Raw genomic sequence first — 16,637 nt, forward strand, 5'->3', positions numbered from 1 at the left:
TGGGAAAATGAGCAAGCAGAGAAACAAGAGGAACACCATTGAGAAATTTTGCCTGTGAGTCCAAGAAGGATCAAAATATTCAGTCTGAAGATGAGGAAGCACAAGCTCCTGCATCTAAAGACTCCAAGAAAAACAGAAATTGGGCTCAGGCTATGACAGAGCTCAAAAAAGACTTTGAAAATCAAATGAGGGAGTTAGAAGAAAAACTAGGAAAAGAAATGAGAGAGGTACAGGAAAAACATGAAAATGAAATCAGCAGCTTAGTCAAGGAAATCCAAAAAAATGTGGAAGAAAATAGCATGCTAAAAACCAGCTTAGGCCAAATGAATAAAATAGCAAAAAGTTATTAAAAAGCAGAATGGGCCAGATGGAAAAAGAGATAAGAAAGCTCTCTGAGGAAAACAAATCCTTCAGACAAAGAATAGAACTCAGGGAGATTGCTGAATTTATGAGAAATCAGGACTCAATACTTCAAAACCAAAAGAATGAAAAATTAGAAGAAAATGTGAAACATCTCATTGAAAAAACAACTGATATGGAAAACAGATTTAGGAAAGATAATTTAAAAATTATTGGAATACCTGAAAGTCATGATCAGGAAAAGAGCCTTGACATCATTTTCAAAGAATTACTACAGGAAAATTGCCCTGATATCCTAGAAGCAGAGGGCGAAATAGAAATGGAGAGAATCCACCGATTTCCCCTGAGAAAGAGATCCCCAAAAACCAACCCCCAGGAATATTATAGGCAAGTTCCAGAACTCCCAAGTCAAAGAGGAAATATTGCAATCAGCCAGGACACAATTCAAATAACATGGAACTGCAATCAGGATCTCACAGGACTTAGCAGCAACTACATTAAAAGCTCGTAGGGCTTGGAATATAATATACCAGAAGGCAAAAGAGCTTCGAATGCAACTGAGAATCAACTACCCAGCAAAACTGAATGTCCTCTTCCAGGGAAAAAGATGGGCTTTCAGTGAACCAGGGGAATTTCAAATGTTCCTGTTGGAATGGCCAGAACTGAACAGCAGGTTTGATCTTCAGATACAGGACTCAGGTGAAGCATAGAGATTTGGAGGAGAAGGGGAAAACATGAGGGACTTAATGATGATGAACTACATGTACTCTTGTATAGAAAAATGACACTGATATTACTCATATGAACCTTCTCAATTAACAGAGCAGGTAGAAGGAGATTTTATAGATGAAGCAAAGGAGAAAACTGAATTTGAAGATAAAATATGGTGTAAAAGTGGAGTCAATAGAAAAAAGGGAAATGTAATGGGAGAGGGGGGAATAGGCCAAGATATTTCATATAATAAGATTTTTCTTTATTACAATGAGCTATTGCAATGATATGGAAGGGGGGAAGTCAAGGGGGAATGAGGGAACCTTTGCTCTCAGAGACTCGGAGAGGAAACAGCATATATACTCAATGGGGTATAGACATCTGAAGTAAGAAGGAGAGAGGGGGGACAGGGGGAAGGTGTGGGGATGTGAGTGATGGAGGAGAGGATGGACCATGGGGGGAGAGTGGTCCGATATAATGCATTTTCTTTTTTACTTCTTGCAAGGGGCTGGGATTGGATGGCCTGTCTGGGACCATAGGGCCAGGTGGTTATTGGGCCTCAGAAGTGGTATTGGGGGCTCAGGGCCTCTTGGCCCCAGGGCCAGGGATCTGTCTGCTGCACCACCCAGCTACCCTACAGCAGAGTCAGAGTGAAAGGAGAGAGAAAATATAGTACATGGTAGTGGAGAAATACGAAAGGAGGGAGTTGCGATCAGCAATGGCAACAGTGGAAAAATATGGAAGTAACTTTTGTGATGGACTTATCATAAAGAATGTGATCTACCCACGACGGAGTTGGTGATGTTGGAACACAGACTGAAGCACGTTTTTTATTATTATTATTTGGGGGGGGTGCAGGGCAAATGGGGCTGGGTAGCCTGCCTGGGGCCACATAGGGTGATTGTTGGGGGTCTGAGGCCAGATTTGGCCCCGGGTGCTCTTGGCTCAAGGGCCAGTGTTCTGTCCGCGATCCAGCCACCTCTACTATTATTACTATTTTATTTTAGGTATTTTTTTTTTCTTTTTTTGATTTTTGCAGGGCAGTGGGGTTGGGGTGGCTTGCATGTTGGGTGTACGGGGCTGGCTATGGGCTCGGGTGCTCCTGGCTCCATGGCTGGTGCTCTGTCCATTGCGCCACCTGGCCATACCTGCAATTATTACTATTTTTTAATTTTAATTTTAATTTTTTTCTCTCTCCTTTATTGCTCAAGTGAGTCTATATTTTGGGGGGAGGGGGCATTTTGTTTACTCTTAAACAAGAATATTTTATTAATATATAAAAAATTGTACAAAATGAGAATAAATAAATTTAAAAAAAGAAAAGATCTTTTCCCAGACCTGTCTCCAACTTGGGCTTCTCTGTTATCTTTTTGAGCCCACAAGAATATTGATTTAGAGGTTGTTTGTTCAGACATTCATGCCATTGTATCTTTGTGAATATTTTGGGATCATCAGAAAAGTTTCTCAAATGTAATGTGTTCTGTTCTCTAGTTTCTAATTAATTCTGAGACTAGGTCATTCTATACCCATATATAACTGTGATTTTGTGGTTCATGGACTGGGTTCAGTCTTGAGGTTTTTCACATTACCCTTTAATTTCTTATCTTAGAGTTTACTTTTGAAACCTATAAAGGCAGTCATTGGCTCCTGGTCTCATGACAAGGTACAAGGATATGTCTATCAGTTGGGCCTTTTACCTGGCCAGACTTACCTCTTTTTGGAGAGCCACTTGTAATTGTCAGTAGGTGGGATGCAACTTCATAAAGAAAGTTGTCTAATTTTAGAGGCTCCTAGCAGTTATGTGTGTAGCAAAAAAACTTAGGTTTCCATGGTCTAAGGCATTCCTAATACATTTTTCCTGCTAGTTAATATTGTTTTGTTTATTTTAGCATTTTAAGTGAAAAGTTGGAAAATCCTTAGCATATCCTTGGTTTGAGATCTTTAAGCCTTACATACGTACCCTCTGGCTTCATCCCTCCCTCTGCATCCCACACAAAGAAAGATGCCATTTTTTTCTTAAGTGTGAATACATCGATTACTTCTTTACTCTCCAAATTTTAAAACATATTATATAACTACAATAAACAAGTTTTTTACATCCATGACTTTTTTTATAGTATTGGAATACATCTGTGAAATGGAACTACATATAAATGTAGCTTTAGTTTTTTTTTTTTTTGCAAGGCAAATGGGGTTAAGTGGTTTGCGCTTGCCCAAGGCCACACAGCTAGATAATTAAATGTCTGATGCTGGATTTGAACTCAGGTATTCCTGACTCCAGGGCCAGTGCTCTATCCACTGTGCCACCTAGCTGCCCCAAATGTAGTAGCTTTAACAAAAAAAGGAAAAAAAGATCACCATTATATAACCTTAAAATTTGGACTAATTTGTTTATGTCTTTGCTTTTGAAGGGGTCCCAGTTTCGTGACAACCATCCTTTGCCAACTCTCAGTATCAGAGAATAGGCAGAAAGTCACCTGATAGAATTTTGAAAAAACATAAAAGATTCACAGTATGAACTCATCCAACCTTTCTGGAGAGCAGTTTGGAATTGTGCCCAAAGGGCAACAAAAATGTGCATACCCTTTGATCCAGCAGTACCACTGCTGGGTCTGTACCCTGAAGTGATGATGAAAAAGGGTAAAAACATCATTTGTACTAAAATATTCACAGATGCCCTATTTGTGGTAGCAAAGAATTAGAAATTAAGAAAATGTCCTTTATTTGGGGAATGGCTTAACAAACTGTGGTATGTGTAAGTCATGGAACACTATTGTTCTATTAGAAACCAGGAAGGATGGGATTTCAGGGAAGCCTGGAGGAATTTGCATGAATTGATGCTGAGTGAGATGAGCAGAAGCAAAAAAACATTGTACACCCTAATAGCAACATGGGGGTGACGATCAACCTTGATGAACTTGCTCATTCCATTAGTGCAACAGTAAAGGACAATTTTGGGCTGTCTGCAATGGAGAATACCATCTGTATCTAGAGAAAGAATTATGTAGTTTGAACAAAGACCAAAGACTATTACCTTCAATTTATGGAAAAAAAAGTTATCTTATTTAATTTGGCTGTCTGTTATACTATACTTTTATTTTTCTTCCTTAAAGATATGATTTCTCTCTCATCACATTCAACTTTGATCAACGTGTAACATGGAAACAATGTAAAGACCGACAGACAGCCTTCTGAGGGGGGGGGAGTAGGGGGGAGGGAAGCAAGATTAGGGGAAAAATTGTAAAACTAAAAGTAAATAAAACCTTTCTTGAATGAAAAAAAAAGATTCACAATAGCTCATAAACACTTAGATTTTCTTTCCTTTCCTCACTGTTGAGTCTTACCTTTCCATCAAGGACCGTAGTCCTCTATATTGATAGTTCCCTTATTGTTTGTTATCCTTCTAGAATAAAAATAAACTTGTATTTGTCGTCAGTGCTTAGTCTTCTGGTGAGTCCCCCCCCCCATTTTAATCTAGTAAAGTCCTGGGTACATTGTATACATGTATGTACTCATATAGTATCTTAATAGTATAGACATTCAGTTGGATGTTATAATTCAGAAAAGAAACCTCTCCCTTCTCCCTTCTCCCTTCTCCCTTCTCCCTTCTCCCTTCTCCCTTCTCCCTTCTCCCTTCTCCCTTCTCCCTTCTCCCTCTCCCTCTCCTCCACTACCAGTATTTCCACTATCCCCTGATTCTCTAATGTTGTATATTTCATTTTAAAGATATGAGGTAAAGCCTCATATTTGTAATTTGCATCTCTTATCATTAGTGATTTAAGGGAGCCTTATAATGACTGATAAATTGTAATTTTTATTTTGAAAACTGTTAATATCCTTTGACCACATGTTTTCAGCATATGATAACTTTTTTTCCCCTCTTGTGCTCCTTATGAACACAGTAAGGCAACATGACCTTAGGAAATCATATTTATTGTTTCTTTTTTGAGCATCATAAAACCACTCTCCCAGTTCTTTTGCCTCTCTCAGAAAAATATTGTATGCTGTCTTTCTATTCAATTTTCTTGGGGGTGGGCGATTTTTTGATTATCACAGTAATATCAATATTGATGTGGTTCATTTCCTCTAGAAGTGTGATAATTCCTTCTTCATTGCATAAAGATAATATCTTTAGAATGCTAGTATTATGTATTTAAACACTCAAGAGTTGTATCTTAGCAATTTCATTATTCCTTCTATGTAGATCCCAGCTTATCCAAATGCGTTCTGTGTTGTCTAAATCCTACCATAAAGTTTTTTTTTTTTTATTTTTAGGTTTTTGCAAGGCAGTGGGATTAAGTGACCTGCCCAAGGTCACACAGCTAGACAATTACTAAGTGTCTAAGGCTGCATTTGAACTCAGGTACTCCTGACTCCAGGGTTGCTCTATTCACTGCTCCACCTAGTTGCCTCTACCACGAAATTTTTAGTTAGTATTCATTCAATATATTGCCCCCTGTTATTCTTCATCCTTGCTCATCTTCTTTTACATATTTCTTTGCTGAAGAGTCTTTTATTCCATATTTCTTTGTTGAAGAGTCTTTTACAAACTATTCTTCTTTAAAGTTCCTACTTAGTGGGAACTACTTCCAAAATCTCTTGGTTAGTTATTTTTTCTTCAAAGTTACTAAAAAATCTATCCTGAGACTTAATTTGACTCAGAGATCTTAAGACTTTGGCCACTGATGTATGAGGAGGCAATCTGGTTCTTCTTTCAACCATCTGACTGGCATAGCAGAATAGACAATATAGAGTTGAGGTAACAGCACTCTAAATGAATCAATGCTATATTCCTTGCTGAATAGTTTCCTACTTTGCCTAAGTTAAACCTCCTTTCCCTAATTAAAATATAGTTTACCAATAGTATCTCATTTCATTTTAGTCTTAAATCTGAATTACTAAGCTGGACTTAATCAGGCTCAGTCTACTTTAGTTCTTCAGAGCTGTTTTATTATTAGTCTTATATCAAAACAGTTGGATTAAAAAGAAGCACCTTTGTTTTGGGAAAAAGTTAGGTGTCATTAAAGGAGTTTTGCCATTTCCTGGAAGCAATCAGCCTGACTCCCCCCCCGCCCTTCCTTTTTGGTTTTAGGCCCAATTCATGCTCCATTTGTACAGTTTGTCATGTTTCTATGTGCTGTTGGATAACCTCTTTTGGTTGTTTATCCAACCACAGAACTTGTCAGTAGACATTCTTTGTCTGTCATTTTTCTTTTGTAGATGGTTAGGTCATCTTTAAGAGTGGTTATGGATTTCTTCTAGTAATCCCTATGGTGTTTCAGGTCTTAATACAAGCAGTATTCTGTCACTAAAAATAGAAACATTTGATACCATCTATAGTTTTCTTGAACTTTGACTCTGCACTGGATCTCTTCCAGCACAGTGGCAAAACATTTTTTGTTGCTTTTACATTAAATCCTGTTTAGTTCCTCATCTAGTATTTGTTATCAAAGGATTTTGAAGAAGATTAATTTTGTTAAATATTTGAAGGAATCTTGAATGATTCTGACTTATGGATGACTAAATTGTTAGAATCTCAGTTTCCACACCTGCGGAATGAGGAAAACAATAACTCCCTTGCAGGAATTTTGTGACAATAGTATTTGTGAAGTCCTTTGTAAACCTTAACATACTCCTCAAATACTGTTATTAACAATACTATCCCACAAGAAGGACCGCAAGTTCTCTTCCTAATGTTTTCATTGTGAATGTCTCATATGAATGTATGTATAAATGACTTACCAAGATTTCATATAGATGGGAAAGTAAGCATATTTGTACTTTTTTATTTTTTTTCTTTCCTTTGCTTTTGTTTCCTCTCCTGGATCCTTTATAAATCAATCCATCAGTGTTTTCCCAACTGTGTTGTCTATATTGTGAGCCTTTTTTAAATACACTTAGTCAAATCTTGTGACTTTTTCCATCCTTATTTTCTTTGGTACCACTTCTATTTTTTCTTTACAAACATCTACAAAATTAGAGTATAAATGAGGTGCTCTGAGTCCTTGGTGGTAAAAAACTATTATAAAAATCTTTACATTTATTTTTTCATTTTTCTTCTGTTTGCTACCTTTCATTTTCATCTTTAAATATATCCAAGATGATTAAACCTATTTGCAAAGCTTTCTTTATACTGTTTTTGTATTCCATTGCATTCATGTTTTATAGTGATTCTCTTTAAACAAATTTAAAAATGAAATAATGGTTGTGTTGGCTTTGTCCTCCATCTCCCTCTCTTTCTGGCAAATAAGTCAGTTTTTTTTTAATGAAATCTCTTTTTAAGTGCTTTTGCTTTCCTTGTTATGGCTATTGATTAGCATGCTTTAAATACTGTATAAAATAATTCTAATGATTTTAAATACTATCTTTGCTCTCCATATCCCAGTTTTTGTTTTCAGTTACTTGTATAAATAGCTCAGGATTGAGTTATTACAGTTTCAGGCATATTTTTTCCTTCCTATATGATTATGGAATCATAGATTTCTTTATCTGTAAAAGACCTTAGAGATCATCTAGTCTAACCACTTTATTTAAAACACTAGGAAACTGAGGCATTGAGAAATGAAGTTATTTATCCAAAGTCACATAGCTGATAAGTATATGATATGTGATTTGAATCTAGGTCTTTTCAAATTCAAATTCAGTTTCCAATATACAGTATGTCATGTTTCCTCATATTATTGGTCATCTGACTATAGATAGATAGCATATTTGTAGATGATTTCTACATTATTATTTGAGACTTTTCTGTCAAAATGTGAACTTTCTTTCAGTGCTTTCCACATCCAGTGGTCAACATATTTGCATATTCTTTTTCAAAGGAAGAATTCATGATGTAACTTGATGAGGATTTTGTCTTTTCCATTCCTTCATCATGAACCATTCTTTCTAATATATTCATTTTCATACTTAACTTTTTGCCAGCTATGCATTTGAATCTTTGAGTCTTAATTTGTATATCAAATAATTTGTAGGGATTTATGGCATTTTTCACATACTTCTTCTACCTTTTATTTCTGTAGCCTGATATTAGTACATAAAAATTCTGTCATGTTGGTATTTTAATTTTTTCATAAGCTTATTCTGAGCTCTTCAATACAAGATTACCAAATTTCTTGGCCACACAGCTAGGTAATTGTAAAGTGTCTGAGGCTGGATTTGAACTCAGGTACTCCTGACTTCAGGGCCGGTGCTCACCCCAAGATTACCAAATTTCTAATGAAAAATGTGTCTTGCTACCTACAGGGCTGAGATAAAAACTTTTTTTTTTCTTTTAGGCAAGGCAGTTGAGGTTAAGTGACTTGTCAAGGGTCACATAGCTAGTGTCAAGTATCTGAGTTCATATTTGAACTTGAGTCCCCTGACTCCAGGGCTAGTGCTTTACCCACTGCACCATCTGCCTGCCCCAGTAAAAACTTAATCTTCTAAATCTTTCTTTTGCCTCTCTTGGTACATTCCATGTGGTATCTTTCCATATAGGTGAAACTTACTTCTGGTATAGTCCATAGTGATAGTGCTAGATTGTAACTCTTTCAATATTATGTCAACCTAGAAAAGAGCACATTCTGAGTGTCAGTAATCAATTTAACATTTATAATTTTTTAGTTTTAGCATCCTCTGCCCCTGGGTCCAAAATTCAATCACTATCACTTTAGAAACTATTGGGGGCTGTGTTTTTTATTTTTTTGGTCAAATAATTCATAACTTCATAGATAATCTACTTATCATGACTCTTACTTAGCAATGATTAGCCCTCAGAAACCAGCTAGTTTTGTTGTTAGGATCTTGTGTGATTGACATAACATTCTTCACTTATTATAAATAGTGTAAATTAGAAAAAAAATTTATGTTTGGCAAAATTGGGAAGTCTTCCCACATTTCCCATGTTTAGGTCATGGGTGCTTCGCTTTTCTGCATTTTGAATCCATATCTTCCTTTCAGGAAAATAGTATATATGATCCAGCTCCTATTCAGAATTCCACATCTTTATTTTTGGCATTTTACCTTTAGAGTAGATTTTTTTTTGAGTTAAAAAAAGAATGATTGTTTACCATAAAAATTAGAATGATATTTAAATTATGCTACCAACTTCTGTTGAAATCTTTAGTTTTAACTTGAAAGTGATTTTTGCTGTTTAGCCTCATGTTCTATCTTGAGAGTCACTTGCTTAAAGACAATAATTAAAACTATAGGAGGTGACAAGGGCACTGATAGGGTAGTATGATGACATAACCTTTGGGAACATCTATGTTTATAGTTATTTAGAGATGATTTGTCATTCTCCCATTGAGAAATAGCCATACCGAGGGTTGAAATTTAGGGGAGGAACAGTGTCACAGGAGGTAAGCAATTATAGAAAAGGATGAGTTATGAGGATAGGTGACTGAATTTAGTAATTATAAGATCTTTAGTAGCCCTGAAAGAGACATTCCCATCCATTAATTCAGGAGGAAAAAAAAATTGGAAACATTGTGAGAAACAAGTGAAATAAGAAGTTGGGATAACATACATAAACAATTCTTTTTAGAATTTGACTTTAAAAGGAAAGTGAATGTTGACAATTGGCTTGAGGGAATGAATGGTTGAAGATTGTCTGTTTTTTAATTGTGGAAAACTTGTTTTCAGAAGAGAAGGAGCTAGTAGATAAAAATAAAACAAGTGAAAAAGCATTGTCCAGGGGTTAGTATCAAGGAGTAGAATTGTGTCTTTGAAAAGAGAAGGACCATCTTGTAAAAAGGAAAAGTTGAGGGGATGACTGATGGATTTGATGGTAAACAATGGAGAATAAGAAGTCATAATAAATTACTTTTTTTTTTCAGTAAATTTGGAAATGAGGTCCTTTCCTGGGAGAGGAAGGATGGTGTAGATGAACTGAAGAGAGAAGAGGTTTGGAAACAGCTATTATGGGGAATGTGATAAAAGGAGAATAAAATTACTATTGCACAATAGTAAGGACCCAGTTAGGTAACAATGTTCAGGATAGCTAGGTGGGGCAGTGGGTGACACTGGGTTTGAAATCAGGAAGATTCATCTTTTTGAGTTCAAATATAGCCTCATGACAATTCCTAATTATGCCACCCTGGGAAACTCACTTAACCCTACTTGCCTCAGGTCATCTGTAAAATTGCCAGGAGAAGAAAATAGCAAGCCATTTTTTTGTCCAGAAAACCCCCATGGGGTCATAAAAAAGTCAGATCCAGCTGAAACAACTGAACAATAATAACAAAATCAATATTCTTCTGGCTATAATTAACACAATTGTATACTTTCTTGTACCAGAGATTTAGCAGCCTATGAGAATGAAAAAAAGCTGATGACAATAATAAGTTTGAGTTAGTGTTTGGAAAAGCTTTAATTAGAGATAGAGAGGACAAGGAACTAATGATAGAGGACATTATATAGTTGAACTATGGGATCAAAGCTGGGAAAGGAAGAAGGGGATAATGAACTAGAAAAACTAGTATAGGGATAGAGGACTTGGTCTCAGTCAGGAAAAAGAAATGGCTAAGAAATAAGCTTGATAGAGAGGAGGAAGTAGACAGGGTTGTGATCAGAGAGAACAATACCAGAATTCTGGTGCATTGCAGTTTTTGTTGAGGGTAACCATCCTCATGTGCTGATGAAGTAAAGGTGCAATGGGAGTTGATATTGATGCCCTAGGAAGTCATCCTTTTGAGTTGGACTCAAGAAGAGTGAACCAGACACTGAACTCCTTGGAAAGGACTAGCAACTGATAAAAGAGTGATGTAACTTGAACTGAATCTCAAGGGAGGAGAAATTGCTGAGTGTTGGCAGCAAAGAGACATCTAGAAATAAGGCGCTGAGGACAGAATGGTTGACATGGTTGAGGATAGTGGAGAAGGTGACTAGGCATGTAGCCTTTTCTGGAGGAAACCATTTTTTCACGAGTTTAAAATGGGGTATGATTGAAATCTAACTAAACTGAAGGGAAACATGCTAATTCTAGAATGAAATTAAAGAGGGTTCAATGAAAAAAAAGGGGAGGTTCAGGGTGGAATTGTGGACAAGGATAGGGCAGAAATAGTAGGAATAGAAGTTTTTTGTTTTGTTTTTATCCTTTTCTGATTTAACTTGAAATTCTGAATTGTATGGATTGGAAAACAGGAAGAGTTAATTTGCTAACTCTGGTTGAGAAATATGTCTATTCTTTGACTTCTGTCTACATAGCCCACTGTTAATTTCTTCTATCTCTTGGTGAAAAAAGAAATAGAATTCTAATTCTGAATCTAACTGCTTTTGTTTCTTATGCAGAACTTCATAGTTTAATTCCTACATTAGTAAGTAGAATTGGATAGACATTAGCAGGTAGGTGCTATTAGTATTATTCTCATTTTACAGTTGAGGCAAACTAAGGCTAAGTGACTTGTCCTAGGTCTCACAGCTATAAGATGTCTGAGTCCAGATTTGAATATGCTTCTTCCTGATTCTTTGCTTAGTGATCTATCTACAGCACCATCTGTCTGCCTCAAAAAATCCCTTACCATCCTAAAAGTCAGTCTTTTTTAGTAAGAGTTATATTTTTTTTGTACCTTTTGGTGCTGTAGAATGTTTATCTTAAATTTTATGATTCATTTAGTGTATTAGACTCTTGAATTTTCAGTGAAAAAAACCACTACAAAAGTATATGATAAGAAAATTGTTACAAATTGACATTTCATATTTTTTAAGGATTTAAATTTTTTATTTTGCTGTTAAACACTTCCAAGTGATTTTGTAAGTAAATATTATTCATATTATTCCTATTTTCAGGCCGGAGCCGCAACAAAAAGCTCCCTCTGTACCCCCTCCACCACCACCACCTCCACCACCACCTCTACCAGAATCAGCACCACCAGAACCAGAAGAGGAAATTCTGGGATCTGATGATGAAGAGCAAGAAGACCCTGCAGATTACTGCAAAGGTTAACTCAAATATGATGTGCTAAATTTTGCAATATTATCTAAAATTGTTTTCCTATAGTTCATTATAGGAGAACTTTGATGGGGAAGGCATTGGGGTACGTGTTCTCTAGTAAATATCCTTGACATTTTAAAATTAGGTTTTCTATTTTAGCATCAGTTTAAAGTAAAAGCATATTTCTTACTCTTTGTAGAATTACTTCTTTTTTATAGTGCTTTTACTCTGTGTTCAATATTACAAAGCTTTTTAAAAAAGTCTTAAGTAGAAATGACAGTCAGAAAAGAGAATATACATTTTACTTCTTTAAACTTTTGGACCTTTTAATATAATCTTTCTTTAGTTATCTCTTTCTTTGATCAGTTTAATCATAGTAAAATTTAAAAGGAAGAGGTAAAGAAAAATTAGAGTAAAGCAGAGATGGTATTTATGTGTATTTATGTGCATGTACATCCTGCATGTTTTTAAAAGGATTTGGCATGACACCACAAAGTGAAAAGTAATATAAACAACAAGAAAGAGAAAAAGAAGAAACCCTATAATAATAGGAGCACAGCAAGTAAGCATTACCCAACACTTGAAATGAGCTAATTACTATGATTGGGCTTTGAATTTGTCTCATTGTTTTCTGATAGCTAAGAAACAAAGGGAAACATTTTGTGTTTCAAAATTTGCTCTCTCCCTCTAAAATGTCTTTTTTCTTTGAAATAATGCCATGGAGAGTTTTATCATGTGTTTCTTTGAATAAGTAATTTGATGATAATATAAGATAGTGTATTCAACCTCAGTTGCAGCCTTCTTGCTATAAAGGCTGAGAGTACAGTATTTATTCTGAGGTCAGTGAAAACATTTCTGTGAGCAAGTTTGAAATTTAATTGTTCAGAAATGTTTAATAAGGTGACAATATCAGAGAGAATTTGGAGAAGTTATTTGAATGATTATCTTGATAGTTATATCCTTTAGATCAAATCTCACTTTAAGTTTTAAGTAAAGTTTTAATATGTCCTGGATTGGAGCCAGTTCATAATTGATTTTCCTAACTTTTAGTTCATGTTCTGATTGTCTATGCTATTGGTTCATTATATTAGGTCCAGGCTGTTCTTAGCTAGTGAAGTAAGTGGTAGGTTTGCTGATATTTTCCCCATATTTATTATATAATCAATTTAATTAGCTTTCCTCTTTTCCACCAAGTAACCCAAAATAAATGCAATCCTCCTATTTCTCTTAAGTTCAGATTCCATTCCATTCTATTCTATTGTGCAAGACCCTTGCATATACATATATATATATATCGGTTTTGGGCTAGTCATCGACAATATAGAACAGGAATGCTACAGATCCACTCTCAAAGGAACTTACAGACTCAGATGGGTGGGGGAAGATATGCATACAGTTTTCCTGACATTTAAGATAAGTGTAAAGGAAAATCCACACAATGTACTATGAGAAATTAGAAAGCAAAAAATCAGTTTCTTTTGAAATTGTTGGTGAATTTTTTTTTCAGTTCAATGAAGGCAACATTTAAATTGGAAATTAATGGATGGGAGGGACTGGGCCTTATCCCACCATTGGGTTGGAGGTAGTCCATTTCAGGAATGAAGGGCAGTATGTTTGAACACATTGAGATTGAAGATGGCAAAATAAGAATGTAGAAAAGAGATTAGTTAAAGTTTGACTTGACTACTTGGTCTCTTCTTTGACTTGGGAACAAATATGAAAGGTTGAACACAGAAGACCCAGACTGAAAGGAAGATTGTCAGGAGATTTTTTACAGTAATCTAAGTCAGAAAATAAATGATCTTGAGCTAGATTAGTTATATGATGAAAAGGAGAATTTGAATAGGAAGGACACTTTAAAAATAGACTAGACAAACATTAGTACCTGATTGAATGTATATGTTGTGCAGAAGATGAACTCTGTCAAATATAATTCCAATATTTGAAGAATTGGTAGATAGTAACATCATTAATGAAAATTGAGATCCTTCAAGAAGAGACAATTTTGGAATAGTTTGAGGGCCAGGAACAAGAGAATTCATTTAATTTTCGAAATGTGGAGGAGCTGATAGAATACATAGAAATATATAGCAGGAAGTTGAAAATATTGTGATTTTGAGACCGTAGATAGAACATAGAGGTTGGAGAAAAACCACGGAACTGTGGATTCAAAGGGAACGAGACCATTAAAAAAAGGACAATAGTCACTTCTGGAGATTCATACAGGATCTTTATGCCCTCTGTGACACTTCTTAGAGATCTTTAACTTTATAATTCATTTGCCACCCTTTTATGTAGTACCTTTATGGTTCTTCCTGTTTTTCTCTTTATCCTTGTTTTAATCCATTAGCAACCATATAAGAACAAGTATTCTTTTCCATACCCATTCTCCTTCACTATATTTCACCCCAACCTTACCTATCCCTTCCACTGGGCCTTCTGAAATTCCTATTCTATGTGACTGAACTTATCTTTCTTTTTTCTAGATTTCTTTCTTATATTGCAGTCTTCTACTTGTTATTGTTTAGTTGTTTCAGTCATGTCTGACTCTGTGACTCCATTTGGAGTTTTCTTGATAACGATCCTGGAGTGGTTTGTCATTTCCTTCTCTAGCTCATTTTACAGATGAGGAAACTTAGGCAAACAGGGTTATGTGATTTTTCTCAGGGTCATCCAGCTAGTAAGTATCTAAGACTGGCTTTGAACTCAGGTTCTCCTGACCCTAACTGACACTGCATTGCTGGCCATCCTAGCATACTGGTTTACTCTTTAGAAAGAGGTAATAGAAATAGGTTAAAAAGAGCTTTGAGCTTCTCTGAGGTACTACCACACACCTCTCAGACTGGCCAATATGACCAGAAAGGATAATGATCATTGTTGGAAGGGCTGTGGGAAATCTGGGACACTATTACACTGTTGTTGGAGCTGTGAATTCATCCAACCTTTCTGGAGAGAAATTTGGAACTATGCCCAAAGGGCAACAAAAATGAGCATACCCTTTGATCCAGCAATACCACTACTGGGTCTGTACCCTGAAGAGATGATGAAAAAGGGTAAAAACATCACTTGTACAAAAATATTCATAGCAGCCCTGTTTGTGGTGGCAAAGAATTGGAAATCAGGTAAATGTCCTTCAATTGGGGAAATGGCTTAGCAAACTGTGGTATATATATGTCATGGAATACCATTGTTCTATTAGAAACCAGGAGGGATGGGAATTCAGTGAAGCCTGGAGGGATTTGCATGAACTGATGCTGAGTGAAATGAGCAGAACCAGAAAAACATTGTACACCAGCAACATGGAGGTGATGTTCAACCTTGATGGACTTGCTCGTTCCATCAGTGCAACAACCAGGGACAATTTTGGGCTGTCTGTGATGGAGAATACCATCTGTATCCAGATAAAGAGCCATAGAGTTTGAAGAAATTTCAAGGACTATTCCCCTTAATTTAGAAAAAAAAAACAACAGATATCTTATTGTCTGATCTTGTTATCGCCTATACTTAATGTTTCTTCCTTAAGGATGTGATTCCTCTCTCATCACACTCAATTGGGATCAGTGTACAACATGGAAACAAAATAAAGACTGACAGATTGCTTTACATGGGGGGTGGGGGTGGGGGGAGGGAAGTAAGATTGGGAGAAAAATTGTAAAACTCAAAATTCAAATAAAATCTTTAAAAGAAAGAGCTTTGAATATCAAAGAATTTTATATTTGGTTCTGGACATGATAGCCACTAGAGTTTGAGTTAGGAAAATGACAAATTGGACTGAGAGGATACATGTAGAGAAGGGACCAACCACTCCCATTGCTGCCTTCAGGACAGTCAAGCCAGTTTAGCTGAAGCAGTAAGGCACTCTGAAGAGATAGACATCATGCAGAAAATACTAGCCAAGTCAAAATACTACCAGCATCTTCACCACAATTTGTACTGACTCTGATAGAGATACCCTAAAAACCAGAGCTTTACCTCTATTCAGAAGACTTGTTTCTAACCCTGTCTCTGTAATCATCATTGAAGGGAAAAATCCTTGTGGAGAAGAGGCTTACCTTTTTCAGTACTACAACCACCAGCTACTTACCAACTGCTAGCAAGAGGTAGATAAGTACAGGAGTTCTGAGTGGCAGTGCCAACACATCCTTCTTCCAACTAGCCCTCGCAACCACCACTGGAGAAGTACCTTGGGTACAGTCATTGTCACCAATTCCTAACTAATTACTTCCCATAGGGCAGAAAACTCTAACTTTAAAACTAAACAAAACTAGTTAGCACTTATTTAGTGCTTTTAAGGCTTATAATATACTGTATAAATATTGTCTCATTTTATCCTTATAATAATCTTGTAAACTCGGTACAATTGCTATCCCTATTTTACAGATGAGGAACCGGACACAGAGGTTAAGTGACTTGCTCAGTGTCATTTGAGCTTAGGTCTTTTTGATTCTAGGTTTAATGATCTATCTAATGCACCAAATCAGCAGGTATTCAGAAGAATGAGAGTAGGTCACATATGTCACAAAAGTCGAAATACCACCATCACCTTTGTCACCATCTCCCCTTATACCTTGATGGAGACATTACTGGCCTCTGTACCCAAGAGCAATGTAAATATTAATGCATCCAGTGCTGAGAAAATAGGTATCATTGT

General features: G+C 36.0%; 1 protein-coding gene across 7 annotated transcripts in view; it reads left to right on the forward strand.

The window, feature by feature from the left end:
* SRPK2 (SRSF protein kinase 2) overlaps positions 1-16,637 on the forward strand; it is a 250,382-nt gene that overhangs the window by 144,700 nt on the left and 89,045 nt on the right. For 6 of the 7 annotated variants that reach the window (XM_074193977.1, XM_074193981.1, XM_074193982.1 and 3 more), the window contains one exon: positions 11,842-11,993. In XM_074193977.1, coding sequence (XP_074050078.1) covers positions 11,842-11,993 — 152 coding nt within the window. The other variant, XM_074193983.1, reaches the window with a different exon arrangement.

Source organism: Macrotis lagotis, chromosome 7, assembly GCF_037893015.1.
Source record: "Macrotis lagotis isolate mMagLag1 chromosome 7, bilby.v1.9.chrom.fasta, whole genome shotgun sequence".
Classification (NCBI taxonomy): Eukaryota; Metazoa; Chordata; class Mammalia; order Peramelemorphia; family Peramelidae; genus Macrotis; species Macrotis lagotis.